This window comes from Diuraphis noxia, unplaced genomic scaffold (genome assembly GCF_037042655.1).
Source record: "Diuraphis noxia isolate RWA-SAM2 unplaced genomic scaffold, SU_Dnox_SAM2 contig0005, whole genome shotgun sequence".
Taxonomy (NCBI): domain Eukaryota; kingdom Metazoa; phylum Arthropoda; class Insecta; order Hemiptera; family Aphididae; genus Diuraphis; species Diuraphis noxia.
In genome coordinates this window covers 15011652-15031984 of record NW_028301715.1, presented here as the reverse complement: position 1 = coordinate 15031984, position 20333 = coordinate 15011652, and the positions used below count along the sequence as shown (strand labels likewise).

Here is a 20333-nt window from a genome sequence, read left to right as displayed (position 1 = left end):
TTTTCATTTTAAATATTAGAATTACAAACCAGATTTAGTACCACTTTTTTCACTTTTAACATTTGTTGGGATTGAGCTATCATAACTAACTATCAATTTTTGAAGTGATTTCTTATCATTTTCTAAAATTTCACATTTCGTTTTAAACTCGGAATAACGTTCATTTTCGGTTTTTAGTTTATTAATCTGAAAGACAAATTTCAAATTATTCAGCTAAAAATATCTAAATAATTTATAATTAATAATAAATATTTATTATGTTATTCAAACCAACCTCTTGTTTCAATGATAAATTTTCACACTCCTTTAGTTTAACATTGTTCTTAGCTGTTTTGTATAACTTTTGATAATCTTCTTTTGAAACACTTTGAGGATTTTTCTCACTAAATGAAGAGAAAATTATTAATATATTAGCATTAATTAATTTATTTATATTGATAAACTATACATAATCATTAACTTATTATTAATCAATGATATTAGCAGTGTTTGGAAAGAACGTTGTTCACGAACGCACATTCATACGTTCAACTTCATAGTTAGTGAATGATACGCGAATATCATTTGTTTTTACAAATAGAACATGAACTTGAATGACATTTATATTTTTAATGAATTTGAATGATTTTTAAGACATTCAAATGATTTACTATTTTATAAGTATATATGTAATATTTAATATAATTTAGAAAATAAATATGCTCTTAAGTCTAAATTGTGTTTTAATTTTTGGGTTAAGTCCTATAGGTTCATGGGTTTTCATACCAACTGCTGGTAAACAATTTCATAGTAAAAAATATAAATTGAATGACCAAATGAACTTTTTCATTATTTTCAATGAACGCATCCGTTAAAAAAAAAAAATACATGAATGCGAATGAATTCAATTTTTTAGTGAATATTCCGAACACCTGATATAAGTAATTAATTAAGAAATAATTGAACAACAAAATATCAAAACTGCCAACTTCTAGTCTACCAATTTTCTATTCACTTTTGTTTTAGAATCTTATTGTAATAAATTTCTATGTTATTTTCATTGCTAAACAATTACTTTTTTTCATTAACATAATAACTAAAAAGCATTAAAATAATTTCCTTATGCTTAATTAAATATAATATTCTTACACTTCATAGTCAGAAACATCAGTTTCCATAACAGCAGATAACTTTTTATGTAAGCCTAATATTATGGAATTCAACATTTTAATTTCTTGATTTTTTTCTGCTAATAAATGGGCTTCTAAAAATAAAAATAATTAATCTGACTCAAATGTAAACAAAAACTAAAGTACAAAATAATATATTACCAGATTTATCTGTTTTTTCTTGATCATTATTATTTTTGGTTTTCTCTGTATCCTTTAACTTCCAAGAATTCAGCTAAACTTATAAAAATTTAGATTAGTTTTTTTTTATTTAATATCATTCAAAATTATAATTAGACATCATAGTAGTTATTAGTTTATTACAAATAAAGATATTTCTCTATAAACTTATCTGGTCAATCTTTAAACACAGAAAATTCTAATAAACCTATAAAGTAGTATCACAGAGAGATTATTTTTACTATGTTCAATAAATAATAATAAGTTATTATCTATTATATTTTGTAAAAGTATACACTTAAGATATAAATGAAAAGCTCCATCCAGGCCAAGAAACATTTGTTTCAGACATTGTTTTCTACAAATATTTATAGTACTGCTTATTACGGGAAATCAGAAACATTGTCGAAGACAAATTATTCTTTAATCTGGGCAAAGTTTAACTTTATGATTGTGTGCACACTTCTGTAAATATTTTTTTATCATAAATTGACATTACTCATACTAACCTCAGTTTGCAACACTAAGATTTGATTTTCTTTAATTTTTAAATTATTATAAGTTTCTTCATATTTTTTTTCAATATTATATTTTTCTTGCCTGCCAACAAATAAATAAAATAAAACCATTTTAACAATTATTAATTTAAATATTATATTTAGTCAACTAACATAGCATTATGATTCTTTTGAAGTAGATTACTGTCACTTTCAATACGTTCATTCAAACGATGGTTTTCATCTGTTAGTTCTTGAATACGGAATTCCAAATGAGATTGAGCATTATGACTCTTTTCACTAAAACAAAAATATCAGAGAAAATAATAATAAATAATTGGCTTATGATACTGAACAAACAAATGTATTTTTTTTATTAATGATACCCTCGGCAACATGGGCCATTGGGTTTAAAGTGAGAAATATATGCAAATGTATTTATTTTATAATTCATATGCAAATTCTATTGTTATTTGATATTTAATTTTAATATTTTTACTCACACTAAAGTTTTTAACTGATTTAATTCATCATTGCAAGAAACAGCAGGCTTTTCTTGAGACATTTGAGTTTTTAGATTTTGGATTTCATGGTTCTTTTCATTTAGTGTTGATCGTAGCCCAGAACATTCAATCTGTAGTTCATCAATTTGTTTTTGGATGTTTAATTTTTCACCATTTAATCGCTCTGATTCAGCAATAGTTTTAGCCGTTAGTTCAGCATTGAGATCTTGTTGTTTTTCAATAGTTTTAGTCATATCTTCTTGCATATTAATTTTAGATACTTCTAATAACTCCAAATCAGTTTTATGTTGTAATACAGTTTTTTCCAATTCAGTTTTCAATGTTTCTAAATTCAATACCTGTAATTTCTCCTTTTCTAATTCGTTAATAATAGATTCTAACTTGAACATTAATTCTTTTTCTGTATTATTTTCTGCAAACTCATGTAATTGGTTTTTCAATATTTTAATTTCTGTATTTTTTTCATCTAAACAAGATTTAATACGTGTTTCAAATATTATCTTTTCTGCATTTAATTTATCTTCTGCAATCTTCACAAGCTCGTTGGTTTCATTTTCTTTTTCTTTGAGTCTCGCATTAAACTCGTCCTTGGTCTGCACTATAAGACTGTTTAATAGTTCAATCTTTGAATTATTATCATCTATGATTTTAGTTTTTTCTTCAACAATGTTCTTCAACTCTATTATATCATGTTCTTGATTTTTGTAAACCTCCAATTGTTTTTCCAAATTTGATTTTGAACTTTTCAAGCTATTAAGTTTTTCCATAAGATTGGAGATTTCATTAATTTTTTCATCCAACATGAGCATACTATGTTTTTCTAATACTAATTTTTCTTCTGTTAATTTCTCTTCCCCCTCTTTTATAAGCTCCTTCATTTTTTCTTCCTTGTCTTTCAACTCTGAATTAAACTTTTCTTTACACTGTTCAATCATATTATTCAACTGTTCAATGTTTATTTTATTATCATTGATTAGTTTTGTTTTCTCTTCAATCGATTGTTTAAGTTCAGCAATCATATTGTCTTGTTTTTTGTTTGTTTCAATTAATTGTTGCTCGACGCTTGTTTTAGAGTTCTCTAAAATATTAAGTTTTTCCATAAGACTGGAAATTTCATTATTTTTTTCATCCAACAAGAGCATATTATGTTTTTCTAATGCTAATTTTTCTTCTGTTAATTTCTCTTCCCCCTCTTTTATAAACTCCTTCATTTTTTCTTCTTTGTCTTTTAACTCTGAATTAAACTTTTCTTTACACTGTTCAATCATATTATTCAACTGTTTGATGTTTATTTTATCATCATTGATTAGTTTTGTTTTCTCTTCAATCGATTGTTTTAGTTCAGCAATTATATTTTCTTGTTTTTTGTTTGTTTCAATTAATTGTTGCTCAACGCTTGTTTTAGAGTTCTCTAAAATACTAAGTTTTTCCATAAGACTGGAAATTTCATTATTTTTTTCATCCAACAAGAGCATATTATGTTTTTCTAATGCTAATTTTTCTTCTGTTAATTTCTCTTCCCCCTCTTTTATAAACTCCTTCATTTTTTCTTCTTTGTCTTTTAACTCTGAATTAAACTTTTCTTTACACTGTTCAATCATATTATTCAACTGTTCAATGTTTATTTTATCATCATTGATTAGTTTTGTTTTCTCTTCAATTGATTGTTTAAGTTCAGCAATCATATTTTCTTGTTTTTTGTTTGTTTCAATTAATTGTTGCTCGACGCTTGTTTTAGAGTTCTCTAAAATACTAAGTTTTTCCATAAGACTGGAAATTTCATTATTTTTATCTTCCAACATTGCCTTATTCTGTTTTTCTATTTGTTTCTTTTCAATGATTAATTTTTCCTCAGCAACTTTTGATAAATCTTTGATTTCATTTTCTTTCACCAATAATTTATTTTCAAATTCATTTTTGGTTAGATTAATTACGTTATTCAGCTCTTCAATCTTCAAATCCTTATCATTAATATTTTTTATTTTATCGTGGATTATTTCATTTGATTGTTTCAAATCTTGTTCAAGTGATTTACCCATTTCTAATTGTATTTCTAAATCTTTTTTCATATTTTCTAGATCTACAATTTTTTGGCGAAGCATTGAATTTTCTTTATTTTTATCATCTAATATAACTTTAGTTTTTTCTTCTAATGACAACTTTTCTATTTCCATTTTTTCTTCTCCAATTTTTAACAGCTCCTTGATTTCTTCTTCTTTTTGTTTGAGAATAACATCATATTCATTTTTGGTTTGTATAACAAAATTATCTAACTGTTTAATTTTTATTTGATTATCATCTATAATTTTCTTTTTTTCTTCAATTACATCATTTAAATTCTGAATATCTTGTACACAAGCTTCATTAGACAATAATTTCTCTTCAAGATTCAACTTTGAATTTTCCAGAGACTTTAATTTTTCTAAAAGGTTCAAATTTTCTGACATACTTGTTAGTTTTTCATTATTTAATAATTCTATTTCAGATTTAAATGATTCACGATTTGATGCAATATTTAATTCTAATTCATCAATTTTGTTTTGCAAATTTTTAATAGTCGTTTGATACTTTGTAGTTTCATTTGTTAATTCAGTCTGTAAATTAGCATTACTTAAATCTTGTTTTTGTTTTTCTGTTAATGACAGTTCAAGTTTATTGGATAGTGTATTTATTAGTTCATCTTTAATGGATAATTCTAAACTTTGTCGCTTTAATAATTCATCTCGTTCTTCTTCCAACTGCAATAATTGTTTTTTTATAGATTCTAATTCATTTTGTTTTGATAAAGTTAATTCATTTAATGATTTATTTAGATTTTCTATTAAAATATTGTTATGTTTTAGTTGATTGTCTAAGACATTTGTTGCATTTGCTGTTTCTTTTATATAATTTTCGTGTTTTTCTTCTAACATTGATTTTTCAGATTTTAAATATTTTAATTCATTTTCAACAATACTGAGTTTTGTAGTAAGTTCTTTTTCTAATTCATTTCTAGTAGAATTTTGTTGAAGTTCTAAATCTTTGTATTTTTTCTCTAAATCTGCTATTACATTTGTTTGATCTTGTACAGATTTTAATGCTGCTTTTAATTCTGTATTTATGTTTTGATTAGCATTTTTAAGCTTTTCTAGTTCTTCAAGATTTTTTTGTTCTAGTTGTTTAATCTCTTGATTTTTAGTTTCAGATAATTTTTTTAATTCTTGTTTGAGTTCATCTTCAATTTTGATATGATTCTCTTGAATAATTTTATTATCTTTCTCTTTTTCATCAATGATTACTTTATATTCATCTTTTAATTTTGAAAGCTCATTTTTAAGATTATTTACGATATCATCGTGTTCTTCATTTTTTAATGCACTCAAACATTTTATACCTTCGTTTAATTGGTCAATCATCTCTTGATTCTGTTCAATTTTTTTTTCTTTTTCTTCTATTACTTTGGTTAATCGTTCTGTAGTAGCAGATAAATTTTCATTAGCTTCTTTTAATAAGCGATCATGAGTTTGAGAATTTTCATTCAATGTTTGACGTAATGTATTTAAAATCGCTTCTTTATCAACTACTTCTGAACTTAAATTTGAAACTGATTTTTGTAATTCATCTTCATTGTTGTTTATTAATTTCTTTAGAGTTTCTAACTCTTCTTTTACTCTACACAATTCTTCTTCTTTTTCAAAAATCTTCATTTTTTCTTTTTCTACATCTTTAGCTAGATTCCTTTCTTTAGCTAAATCAAAATCTAGTTCTTTAATCTTTATTAAAAGTTCAGTGTTTTTATTTTGTAACTCAATATTAGCAACATTTTGTTCTTCATTGGTAAACTGTAGATTTTGAACTTTTTCTTTTTCATCATCTATTTGTTTTTTTATATCATCTAATTGGTTTTGCAAAGTTGTTATACTATTGGCTTGAATTGCAGAAGACTGTTCAAATTGAGCCTAAATGAAAAAAAAAACAAACTGTTATAATGACAATTCAGGATAGTAAGTATTAAATTAAAACTTACTTTTATTTCCTCAAACTTCTTTTCAGCTATTTCTGCTTGATTTGCTGCTTTAGTAAATTGAGAACGAAGGAGTTCATTTTCATTATTCTTTTGAGTTACTTGCAATTTTAATCGATCCATATCTGACACTTTTGTTTGCTAAAATAAATTACCGTTCAACAAATAAATAAATATTCACATACATCTAAGACAGCAATGATTTTGAGAAAGTTTTACCATATAATTATATGATACATAAGCTTTAAAATACCAAGAATAAGAATTGTTTTAAGGATTTAATACATTTAGCTTATGGCTGCATCCGAGTTGGGTCCGAAAATAATACTAGTTTTAAATTTTGTACGAATTGGGTCCAGGCATATCAAATGATGCGTTTGAATTGGGTCCACGGTCCACGTATTCATTATACGTATTATGAAGTTATAAAGTACGAATATGGTATAAAGACGTACTTTCTGGCAATAAAATGATATCTTATCGTAGTAATATACAGTACGAAAATAATATTTTAGATTAGGTATTTTCAACCGTTGAAATAATAATCTAGAAAAAAATTAGAAAAAAAAACATTTTTAACCATACCTGTAGTAACTATAGATGTTATTATAGACAGTCTTAAGTCTGTAAAAATGGGAAGGAAAATGTTTTTTATAGGACCCAACTCGTACAGTAGGCTATTTTACACGGGACCCAACTCGTACAGTAGGATATTTTACACGGGACCCAATTAGTGAACAATCTGAATTATGGGACCCAACTAGTATGCGCCGTAACTTATTTATATGACTATCTTGTAGAAAATTCTAACCAATAACCTAATAACTTTTAATGTTTATTCAATATTAAGATTATATAGTTTTTCAAAATATTTTTTTTTTAATAAATAACTCAAAATATCTTATTAAATTATCAAAGCTTATATATTTTGTCAACCTGGATAGGGTAAAAGATGAACTTTCCTAACCTATTGTCCTTAGCTGGTACATGCACATAATAATAATTCAAGTAAACAAAAATTTGATCATTGATATCACTGTAAAAACATTGGGTTTGATACAAAAGAATATTTAAGGTATTTATTGCTATATTTTAAGTTTTAAATTTCAATCAATTATTTTATAACATGTTATTAGACATGACTTAATAAATTAAATAATACAGTTAAAATTAAATCTCATACGTTTAAAAATATTTAAGTATTGGATATTTTATATTCAAAAATAGTAAATACAATATGTGTAACAATCATACCATAATAATTAAAGAAATTAAACTTAATTAATATTGAATACAAAATATACAATGGAACGATAAACTTAAATTAATATTTTAAAGCTTTTAATGAAAATTTCAATCCATACAATATAAGCAACTCTGAGAAATAAAAGGAATATTTTTCTTTTATTCAAATACACATTTATACAAAATGTATAAATAATAAACATTTTGAAGCATTAAGAGTATTAAAACTTAAAACAGTTAAAACAATGGTGCGAGAAATTTAAAACCCCATTCCAAAGTATCCATTCAACCTACACATATTTTGTTTGGCTCGCATAGCTAAAATAATAATTTTATTATAGTGATTAAGCATCGAGGTATTTATTTTATTTTGTTTGAATATATTCTAAATTGTTTTAAAGCTTAAAGTTTTATTTTAATAAAATGATTGTTGTTCTTCTTTTTTGTTTATTTAATTTGTACCTTAAATATGATAAGACGGTATTAATTAGTAAGTCTTAACCATTTTGATAATAGGTAATATATATTTTGAGAGAACTACAATATTACAATTGAAAAATTTTATTTGTACTCGTATTAAAATTTGTTTTATAGATACCATTAAAATTTATAAATTCATCTATAGTACTCACTTATTTTCAAATATGCACATAACTTATCTATCAACTGTTTTTTTGTTTAAATTGTTAAATTGTTCAAACTTAAACTTTAATGGTTACTGTAGTGATAGGCTTTATATAGCATTGGTATCAGTGTATCACACTACTAAAACATTCATTCTAAAACATTCAGCCAAAGAGCAACTCTTCAAAAAGGTTTATTTAGATAAATATAAATGTTTTTATTTAAATTAAGAATTTATATAAGTGATTTAATTGGAATTCACATCATGCATGACTACTATATGAATCTCTTATATACACATAAATACATAATGTTTGTACATTTGTGCGCGTGAAGGTTCGCTGCGCTTTGCCACCACACATCCAGTAACGCCGGCGGGATGAAACATAGGTGTTGTGGTCCTGCATGCATCAATCGTGTTGATAAATAATCGAAATCTTGTGAGAGGATCATCAGCGATGAGTATGAATAGTATGATGGAATGCCCCTCATCATAATTCAAATACACATACCTACTGTAAACGGCCGCCAACTCGCAATATTCTAGTGACATCCATGCACGGGGTCAGCGACTTCACCTCGCTGCTGGTCCGAATATATGTTGACTTCGAGCTAAGTCGTTCATGTCCTCCTGAAAATGGCGATTTTAAGACCGTTTTATGAGTATAAATTCAGCACTCCTTGAAGCTCGATCGACGTGTTATTGGGTCCATATCTCGGTTCGCTTATATCGTACGGCAGTAACACTTAAATCTCAAGCAATATGTAATTACGCGTCGGAGTTTCTCTGATTAATAGTACAACACTTCCAGGTGGAGTTCTGTAGATACCTTCAGGGAGACTGTTACCTGGAGGCAGCGTTCATAGATCTCAGCTTCAGCCATGGCAACTTCATGACTATTATTGTTCGCTTGCCTGGAGCCAGGAAGGACCATGCTACCATGTGTCGCAATCTCTTAATTTTTTTTTGGATCTAAGCCTCAGCTGCATGGTCTGCTAGGTTGTCATTGGTCCACACGTGGTACCAACAAATACTGATGGCGAGCTCTTGAACTTCCGTTACTCTGCAGTTTGTTACCATGGCGATTTTTAATCCACGCCAGGGCCGCCATAGTAGAGTCACTTCAGTCTCCAAATCACATGTTTTGAAAATGTGAGATTTGGTTGAGAGGCGTGATGCCAGTAGTGCAGCTAAGAGCATGTTGTTTTGTCCAAATGTTGATGTTACTGAACGGTCGCATGGTGTCTGTAGTTTATCTTCGCGGTGTTGTCAATATGTAATCAATGTTTTGTTGAGCCGTGCAGGTGTTCTTGGCGCGTGAATTTTTCAAAGATCCTCCGGCGAGAGGTTATTTTGAAGAGACGAATGGTTTGCGCATCATTTGCGGAGTTTGAGTATTTCTGTTAAGTTCCCGTAAGTCAAGTCCCGTGGTTCGCATGCCAATTGCCTAGTTCGATCATCGTTGATGCATCCAAGAAGTAGTGGCGATCGAAGAATTTTTGAAAGGTAATCAATCTGCCGTTTTATTACTCCTCGACGGCCGACGAAATCCCTTAGTTCGGCAGTCATTTAGATCCATCGAAGATGACCCATGTTCAAGTAAGGAATAATTTGAGTGGACTTTAAAAAATATATTTCTGCTCCGTTTGTTAAGAGGATTTGCTACGGAGTAGATGTGCTGTGTGATGCTAAACCACGCAAGTCTGCCCTGGGTGGGTCTTGCTGCAGAGTAGAAAGAAAACTGAAAACTGAATCCCTTCGTGAGCCGCATTTGTATTTATAGGCATGGTCCCGCCCACTGCGTCGCTGTGATTGGTTGTTGCACAAGATAGCACGACTACGATCGACCAGTCAGAGTGCCGACCGACTGAATTCCGATTATTTTGCTATTATGCAACGCATATTTATATTTAATTAATTACTATATCATATTAAAACAGATTGTGATAATATTACCGGAGAATACTTCTCGTGGCGCGAACACATAATATGTATATTATTTATATATATCATATAGGCTTAGCTCTCTCTCAGCTTTTTAATAATGATTAATTTTAAAATATTCATTACCAGAGTCTGTGCTATTAATACAATTCAACAATTGTATATCCCACCTCCCCCCCACGAAGAAAAATATCCCTAGTTATGTCTAAGTAAATGTACGTGAAATAATAAAAATCAAAATAATGTATCTTATTTAATAATAAATAATAAATATTGAATTTTATCCATAGACATTTGTGTCTAACCTAATAAATAAATATATTACAATTTTAATAAATAAAATTTACCTTTAAGCCTAACCTTTAGTTATGATATGTCGTTCAACTATTGGAAGGGATTCCACGAACTTAAGTCCAGTAAAAAAGTCTTGCGAAAAAAAGTCCGATGTCATAAAAGTAGGTTTATAAATATAATATGTATTATGTATATATTTATTTATAAGTTATAATTATAATATGTATTATGTATATATTTATTTATAAGTTATAATTATATGTTTATGTATACAATACTATTATACTTTTATATTTTATATAGAATAGAAGATGCTGGGATCTGGGAGTAGAAAATATATAGGGTAAGATAAAACATTTAATTTTTAAGTAAAATCAATCATATTTCAACTACTTTAGTCGTATATAGTGCATATTGGACTTAAATACTTAATACAAAACATGGGCATTTATTTTATAACTACATTGTTAATATTATATCGGTCATTATATTGACAAAAAATCATGTTATATTTTTATTTTTATTGTGCCTATAATATTGATTTAAGTTGAAAAATGTATACTTATAAATAAATATAAAAAATAAATAAATTGAACTTTTACTCAACGGACTTTTATGTAGCGTTATATTGGAAGGATTGAGGAGTTGTCACTCACCTTTCTATATACATATATAATATGTCCATATTGGAATCCAAGTGTAGTGTAATACTTTATTTTTGAAGTACCTATACCACAACACTAGATAAGTATATAGTACAAAGGTCTTTGGTGAAATGCATTTTATGATATAGGTCTTTTAAATTGGTACTTAACTCTCTTAACCAAACATATTTTTTTAATTAACCAAAAATTATCTTGAATAAATAGCTACAGAGACCATATAAAATGTAAGACTTTTCAAACTACTAAATTCAAAATTAAAGTATAAAATATTTTACAATATAGGTTGAAATCAGTTGAAAATATATTCAAGAGTTTATGGACTAAAAAATTAAATCAACTTTATAAGACATATAATATCACATTAAATAGCTCAAAATTATACCATGGAGTACAATGGTAAAAAATCATAAGGACTTCAAGGCAGGATAAATGAAAAATATACAAATGAAAATTATTTTCATTACTTGGTGAAAAATAAAACATTATAAAATAATAAAATGTAACAAACAGAAACAAAAAAATATAACAAACAATAAAATTAGATTTAAAGTTAGAATAATCTAATAAAAATTTGGAGCAATAAATTAAGATTATGTTTATTAATAATTTTATTTAATTATTATATCTTGTAGTGCATATGTTAATAATTTAGACTTTGGTGTTTAAAAATAAACAAAAACACTGTATTAATGTTTATATCAATAATCAAATATGTTTTAGTTTATACAATAAATGATGGTTGAACTAATAATAACCAGATTCCCATTTTGGATGATAAGTTTCCACAAATCTCACTTCTGACTAGAAATTTTAACAAAACAATTAATCTTTTATTGTTTATAAAAAATTAATTATTGTATTTAATATACATTAAGATTTAACTACTTACCTAGATTGTATTTTTCAAAATCATTAAAAAAATTGTATCTGTTATTAAAGAAATTATTTTAGTTTTAGTTTTTATAAAAGTTAATTTTCCTTCACCAGTATTTGTTATAAAATCAAATCAAATGCTTCATATTTATGGCCACTTATTTAATAATTTCACTTTTTATTATTTCAGTGCAGTTTTAAACTACATCAAACACATAGTTATTCTAAACTCTAATGAGTTATATTTTAAAGCTTATGAATCATTTAGTTGTAATTAAATGATATTTAGCCCATATTCTTACAATTTTACATAATATAATTCTATTTTAAATTCAATAAAAAATATACAACTTAGTTTAGTATCATAATAATTGTTAGTTTAGTACAGTTTGTTTGACTGTTCCATTTTAAGAGGATAATACTTGTATCTCCTTTAATAAAATACTCTATAAAAAACAAGCTCTAGCAAACTTTTTATTTTATTGTTAAACTAATCAAAATATAATCTACTACTACTAAGGAGGTACTCTTAAAATATCCAAAACAAACTTCTTATTATTCATCATATATAAAAATAAACTTTACAATAAATTTAGATTACCTGCTAGCAGCTATATAATTTAAAAAATAAAACAAGTAAATGACCATATACAATTTTTAACAGGTTCATTCATCATCAAATATATTAGCTGTTTTGTTATAGTCCCATTAGACACTCAATACCAGTGCAATCGACCTTTAAAGGTTCACAGTGTTCAACATATTTATTAAATTATATGCAATAAAAAATTTTTTTGTTTTTTGCATGGCATGCATAGAAAGCAAAAAGTTTCAACATATTAATTAGTGCATTGATACATTTTAGCTACAATTTTTTTTTTTTAGTATGAATAGAACATATTTTTTATATATTTAAAGCAATGCAAATTATAAGATATTATTCTTATTAATTAGATATTTACTTATGGATCTATAGTAAGGTTTTGATAAAAATGTCCAATAATATCAGATTATTTTATATTTTATAATATTATAAAAATGTATAATTCAATATACCTTCAAAAATATATAAAAATTAACCATCACCAAATAACATGATTTTATTTAATCTTAAATAATTTTCCTGTAATAAATATAATATTTTTCATCTTTTTAGCATAATGAAATTTATACTAAACAAAATGTAATGATTTATTTTTTTTCTTCAAAAAAATGATACTTTATTAAAGATTAGAAGCAATTAAAGTGCATGCAAAATACCTTGTAGCATAAAGAAGCAACTCCAAGTCTTACCCGAGTTGGTATTGATGACATGGTGGTTGTTGTAATACCACTAATCATAGATCCATTCATAGAACCTGGAGAACGTTTTGTCTTGTGAATAGCACAATTCGTTGACATTCGACTGGCAGACATTGGCGATTTTGAAACCTTAGCAATGGGCGTGAATAAGCCAAATTTATCTTCACATTCAAAATATCTAAAAAAAAAAAGAAAATTAAATAAATTATTGTAATTTAAAAAAAATTAATAAAGGAGATAATTACTTAATTCCTTCCACAGTTCCATTATTTTTTCCAAGAGGATCATCTAATTCAATACCACACCATTCTCCTGGTGCAAATTGAGTTGCGCCACGATACCTTAGAATTCCCAATTTAGATCCTTGTCCACTGCTGATAATTACACGATCACCAATTTTTAAATCACTGCTACTTTTTGCTATAGGTGTTTGACTAATACCTACAACAAAACAAACATTGCATACATCATACTAACCATCAATATTTAATTATATATATCCATAAAAAAAGAGACAGATAGGCAACTAATGCTGTGTCCTATAATGTTGCTTTGGTCCGTGGATATTATTTTTAACTTGAATTTAATGATATATCATAGTATATGCTGAAAAACATCAAAGATAAAAATGTTATACGTGAAATAAAAAATGTAAAAGTTCAGACATTTAAAAATGTTCTAAATGGCGAAAAATATTTTTCAAATGTTATTATGCCCTTAAAATTAATATTTAAAATATTTGTTGAAAATGTCACGTTTCGATAGTTTTTCCTCAGTATTTTTAAAAGAAATGAGAAATTTCTAAATTTTACCCCTAACCTTTCCACCACCTTTTTGGTGGACTTAGTCTTATTTTTTACTAGAAACATCCTTTGTAGTTTATGATTGAAACATTTTTCTAATAACAAAAAATGACGATTTTTTAAACAAAAATTATGATAAGTATGTCAATAAATTGAGATCTAAGCTCTGCTCTTAACTTTTTTTTCAAACGTATTAATTTATCATTGATTTTTAATTTAAATATGCCCACTTCAGTGAATCAGCTAATTTTCACTTACTTTTTGGGGCAGTTTTAGTAGCTGTTACAGTTGAACCTTGCCGTTTAGGCATAGGAGTTGAAAACCCTAATGGTTTAGTTGCGGCAAATGAATTTTGAACCATTGAATCTTCAACAGAACCCAAAGGAGCAGAAGTAAGATTAGTCAGACGAGCAAATATGCCTCTCTTAGGTCCACATTGAAAATATCTTGTTCCACCCACGGAACCATCATTTTTACCTAGAATCAAATATAATATAAAACTCAAAATCTTAACTCATGTATTAGGCACCAAATTACCAATGGGTTCATCAAGTACTACACCAGCCCAATCCCCGTTTCCAAAATTGGTTTCACCTATGTATGCGATTTGCCCGGGCTTAGTTCCACCCACCCAAATTCGATTGCCGATGATAAATTTGTCTGTATCTTCTGTAAGAACAACACTGTTTCCTAGAAAATTAAAAGACTTTCTAAGTCATTTTTCAATATATAATTACTCGGATAAACGTGATGTTGTTCGAGTGGCCACGACCTGCGTGTGTACTATATACAGTGATGATTATTTAAATGAAAGCATACATGAAAACATGTTTAAAATAAATATAATACAAACCTGAACTACGTCTTACACCAGCTTCACTTAGTCTACGTGCATCTCCCATGAAAGAATCTGAACCGCCTAATATAAAGCAACATGAAAAAAAACTAAACTACTTTTACACATACACAAAAATGATAAAATGCTGCAACTTACTTGATGATTTGCGCTCATCAGTCGGCTTTTTATTATAATCATTGTGTTTGCTAACATACGCCATGTCTAATAAATTACAAACATAAAACAAAAATGCAACATGCAGAATGCAAATATCATAAGCAATAATAAAGAAATTATTAGTTATAAATTATACTAATGTTATTGTACGCGTTAAGTCATAAAAATACAAAAACGTAAAAATCCATAGTGTATCCAATGTTCATTTGTCATAAGCGTGCGCATAGGGTATGGAATTGTATGCACCGCAATTTCTAGAAATGGCCCACATAAATCCCTTAGAAATTTCTTTATTCTTCTTATTTTTAGAATTCAAATTTAATAACTTTAAAATATAATTTTTTTTAAATGGTTTGGAAATAGATAGATATTATAGATAAGATTAAAAGAATGTTTAAACTTTAAAAGTTAAAATTTTTTGGAGTTAGTAACAAATTGTATACTTAAATAAGATAGAATATGTGATTTTAATACAGCACCACCTTTTTTTTCTTTTAGAGAGAAGGGCCCATTTATTTTTGGGTAATATTTATTTTTTTTCCAATAAAAATAGCGTACGCCAATATGTTTATACTCTATCGTAAAAATTGTAATAAAAAAAAAAAAAAATGAAAAAAGCTAATAAAATACATATATGACAAAAAGAGATAATTTGGTTAAGGAAAGACAAATGAACCCTAAATAGCAGTTAAATACTAAAAACTACGAGATAATGAAATGAAACACCACAACTATACTAAACTACTTAATACTTATAATCAGAGATGTTCCCAAAAATTTTTTTGAGAGTATATTATATCATCAAATATGGACATTTAAAAAAATTAAAATATTTTTCTTATGATTTATAAGAGTAAAGCCGGTAAAGAGCGTGTCAATAATATGGAAAAAAAATTAAACCAGATTTTTTTATATATCTTCTTTATATTACGTATATTTCGTCAATCTTAACAAATATTTTACAACAATGATAATATTGATTATGGTTGAGAGCATACGCAGTTACCCATATAATATTGAAAAAAAATCTTGAGAGTATACGGCATACATGTACCCTATATGAGAACACCCCTGACTATAATATTATATTAATAAGTAATATCTAGTAACAAAATGTTAATAAATTATTCAAATTATTTATACAACTACTTATTAATAATAATCTAGCTAGTTGTACTTTAGTATTTAAATTGTTTTACGGTTAAAATCATAATTGATAAAATGTACCTAATACCAATAAATTTTTGAAATTGCAAACATGATTTATATTATAGATTATTATTTATTTTAAGATTTACACTTCCAACAATTATTATTACCTGCAGTTTTTTTCACACTTGAACCTCCGTCTAGTCTGGTCGCAATAGAGCTTACTCCATCTGAAATGACGAGACATTAAATAATTATTATTAATAGATTGATCAGAATCAATAACAATGGAATGGTGGGATTATAGTTAAAGATCCGTAATTGTGGGTTCGTCAGTGAAAATTAAATGATCAAAAGTAACAATCCTTATTATAACTTTCTATCGACGTTAAAAATATTTATGCGGTATGCCTAAAGTATAAAAATGTTCAACTGTATTTTCTCGGTGATTATACTGATTTAAATTCAAATTAACACAAGTAGGTCATAAGTTTAAAATCACCCACCGGTGGAACAAATGTAGGCGTACTTATACTAGTATGCACGTACGCCTGTGCCTAGTGTGGGACGATGTCCTATGTTCACCGTGGTTTACTCAAATAACAGGATATAAACATAAAAATGTATTATAGTTCATGTGAATATTATTTTGATCTTAGGGGATGCGCGATAGCTCATGTTTTATAGTGTTTTATACTTCTATTTTACTTCTGAGTACTTTAATTTGTACTCCATATCCACATTTAACATTACATTTAATCAATTAAGATTTCATTTATTTGATAGGTATCTATCATTTTTATTGGTATGGACCATACTTAAAATATATTAAAGTTTAAAAAATATAAAGTTATTAATCATAGTTATGCTATACCAATTTAAATCTCACTGAATTATTCACTATAAAATATAAAGGAGTGTGTTTACATTTTAATAATATTGTAAATTAAAGTTAAGTGTCTTAAAAACTCTATTTTCGATAAATATTTATTCAATTTATCAAATCACATTCGCATTGCTACAAGTTTTAAAACGTATGCTATCGTTTTAAAAAGGTTTTTTTATAACTATATACAAATCAATTTCATATACTTATTTAGTTAGATATAAGTTAGTTAGTTAATATTATTTTTGTAATTCGATTATAATCATTTTTATAATATGTTTTGTAGGATATCCGTAATATAAATAAAATTGTTAGTATTTATTTGTTACTAGGTATATACAAGTAAATTTATAAATGCATATCAAATATTCAAAAATATTAAGCAAAATCAATAAATTATTGGATTAAAATTCTAAAAATATGAAATAATTATGAATTCCAAAAAATAAAATAAGAATATATTATAATATATAGTACATATTACTTTCGGCAAAAAACAATAACACTATTTTTGAAATTTAATACTTCTGGAATAATGCACTGAATATTATTTTTTTTTTTAATTCGTATATTTATATTAAAATAAATAAATATATTATAATTCTACCATCTTTTCGGCAAAATAAATCCAAATGTCTTGGTATAATTGTTTCTTCGAACACAGGATTAGGCATCTCACATATAGGCAGGTACTTAGAATACTGATATTGTGCACTGAATTGTCCGAATATTTACAAAAACAACACCTGACAAGAGAACAACAACTAATGATGACCATAACCTTGTAAGCACAGGTGCACAGTAGGTCGCCTACGAACTTTTTTCCTCTGTGAAGGAGGTGTTGCAGGAGTGGCCCCCCTTCCAAGTTATTGGTATGTGTTTATACGAACATGGTAGATCCGAACTCAATATATAATTACACTATATATTTCAACACATCCTGTAATAATTATTAAGCCTATATATACTATATACTACATACTAGACTCCAACAGTAAACACAGTAGTGCAATAACTAACATTTCAGTAATAAGCTAATTTTACTTCATTGTGTATAGGTATAATGGAAATAACACCATATAAAATTTCTAATTTAAATAAACATAATTACTGATAATATTTTTAAATTTAAAGTTCTTGATGTATTTCCTTTTTCCAGCCATAAATGTAATATTATTCAACGTGAAAACATAAAAAACTGACTCACCAAGTTTGATGGAGGATGAGCTAGGTAACCTCGACACTCCCATTGAGGGAATTTTCGACGGTGGTCGTAAACCAGACGTCTTCATTTCCTTATTCTCGGAGTTTTCATTCATTTTAAATTATAATACAGTTAAAAACTTATTGAAAATATATCACGAAAAACTATAATCTTTAAAAATTATAGGTAGAATAAATTAAAACACAAATAATATAAATAGAACAATACGAACCAAGCATATTTTTAAATAATCAAAGTAAAAATTAAAATATATAAACTGGTAAAAAATTGAATAACGCACAGCACACCTGAAAAAAATAAATATTAATTTATTATCACATTTTAAAATAACAAATAAACAAAAACACGTAGGTGTACCTATCTAAAAAGTGACAAAATATATACTATACTCTACACTATTGTCGCTATAATCTTAGATTTATTTGAACAGATAAGATGCTCATAATTGCGTTCTCATCCTAATACAAAAAACGGATACTTCGTGGTTCTCTAATAAACAATTTTATCTACAAGATATTAAAATAAAAATATTTGGCAAAACGCACTAGATAAAGTGCCAAATCTGTTTTTATATCTATATGGTGGCTTTTAAACATAGACGCCCACTTATGACATATAACCAAAACAATAGTAATTATAAGTTGTAAAATTGAGTACGTCATATTTTAACACTTTGTCGGTACATACCTACAAATCTAAACATCTTACATAAAGGTTATAATTATAAATTAATAAAAATCATTACCAAATGGTTATTATTTGCTTGTTAATTTTAAAAAAGAAAAATTATACAAATAAATAAATAAATAATTTATTTATTTAAAAATTAAAATACCTTTTATAATTTGTATTAAATAATTTAAACTTTGTATTCTACTATATATATTACTATTTATTCTACTGAATATCAGACACACTAGTGATAGTAACAAAAAGATGAAGACATTGGCCACCCATATTTTTTTTAGTAAAAACCGAAAAAGTGTGTGGCAGAATAGTATATTGATTTCTAATTTTTTATTTTATGGCACTTCAGTCAAACTTTTTACCAGCGTAACCCTGAAACTATAGAAGAGAATTAATTTTTTTTTCGTCTACGAATTTCAAATTTAATTTTTTTAATGAACTATATATTATAATTTTCTTTACCATAATTTGGTAATTATGTGAAACACAGTGAAAAAAACGACAATATAATTCAACATTAAGATGTAAATATTAAATTATCGTGGGTTTTCCACGGATTGCAGGATGTAAATAAATAGAAAAACAATGAATAGATGCGTAAAGACATTAAATGAGACGGAGACAATAACGAACGACAACTTCGAAATCGATGGACGCCGGACGATAATATCAATCAATATATCAATGTACTTACTAGTACCCAGGGCCGGCACAAGAAGTTTTGGCGCCCTTATTAATATTGGTCGTTGGTCGTAAAGAAAATAAAAGTATTCATAAAATTATAGAATATAATATAATATATTAATATTATGACATAATATTAAAAAATAAAAAATAAATTAAAGTATAATTGGTGTAATATATTATGATAATAACGTCCAAAAAAAATCAAAGCATTCATAATGTAAGTCATATATGGCAGATAATAAGATAAAACGATCTATATTATCTTTATCATATTATACCTAGTATACAAAAATATAACTTCCCATACGTATTGAACATTTCGTTTATCGTTATTCGTTTATACGGTACATAGGTAATAGGTATATAATATAATATATATTATATAAGTAAGGTACATATTATGTAATGATAATTACTCGGGCCGCAACTAACCTATACCTAAAATATTATCGGGCCGGAATTCACCGGTCTCCAACACCGGAAACGAAAGGTCGGGCCGCAACTCACCCTCAGCCTAAAAAATTAATATAAAGTAGGAAATATGCAAACTCTTTTAATAAGGGTATACTTCTATTTTACCG

At 26.6% G+C, this 20333-nt stretch overlaps 1 protein-coding gene across 6 annotated transcripts in view; it reads right to left on the bottom strand.

The window, feature by feature from the left end:
* The window catches only part of LOC107162992 (uncharacterized), a 30061-nt gene that overhangs the window by 4273 nt on the left and 5455 nt on the right, over window positions 1-20333 (bottom strand). Inside the window, exons 2-17 of one of the 6 annotated variants that reach the window (XM_089229071.1) lie at window positions 18361-18665; window positions 16438-16497; window positions 15098-15163; window positions 14957-15022; window positions 14641-14793; window positions 14362-14580; window positions 13546-13741; window positions 13292-13478; window positions 6356-6493; window positions 2329-6287; window positions 2000-2125; window positions 1838-1928; window positions 1311-1383; window positions 1129-1243; window positions 275-383; window positions 30-186 (exon numbers count right to left, since the gene is read on the bottom strand). In XM_089229071.1, the coding sequence (XP_089085197.1) occupies window positions 30-186; window positions 275-383; window positions 1129-1243; window positions 1311-1383; window positions 1838-1928; window positions 2000-2125; window positions 2329-6287; window positions 6356-6493; window positions 13292-13478; window positions 13546-13741; window positions 14362-14580; window positions 14641-14793; window positions 14957-15022; window positions 15098-15163; window positions 16438-16497; window positions 18361-18472 (5827 nt within the window). In that variant the 5' untranslated portion in view covers window positions 18473-18665. Of the gene's footprint in view, window positions 1-29; window positions 187-271; window positions 384-1128; window positions 1244-1310; window positions 1384-1837; window positions 1929-1999; window positions 2126-2328; window positions 6288-6355; window positions 6494-13291; window positions 13479-13545; window positions 13742-14361; window positions 14581-14640; window positions 14794-14956; window positions 15023-15097; window positions 15164-16437; window positions 16498-17760; window positions 17944-18360; window positions 18666-20333 lie in introns of those variants that run through there. The other 5 variants (XM_089229072.1, XM_089229075.1, XM_089229073.1 and 2 more) reach the window with 5 other exon arrangements.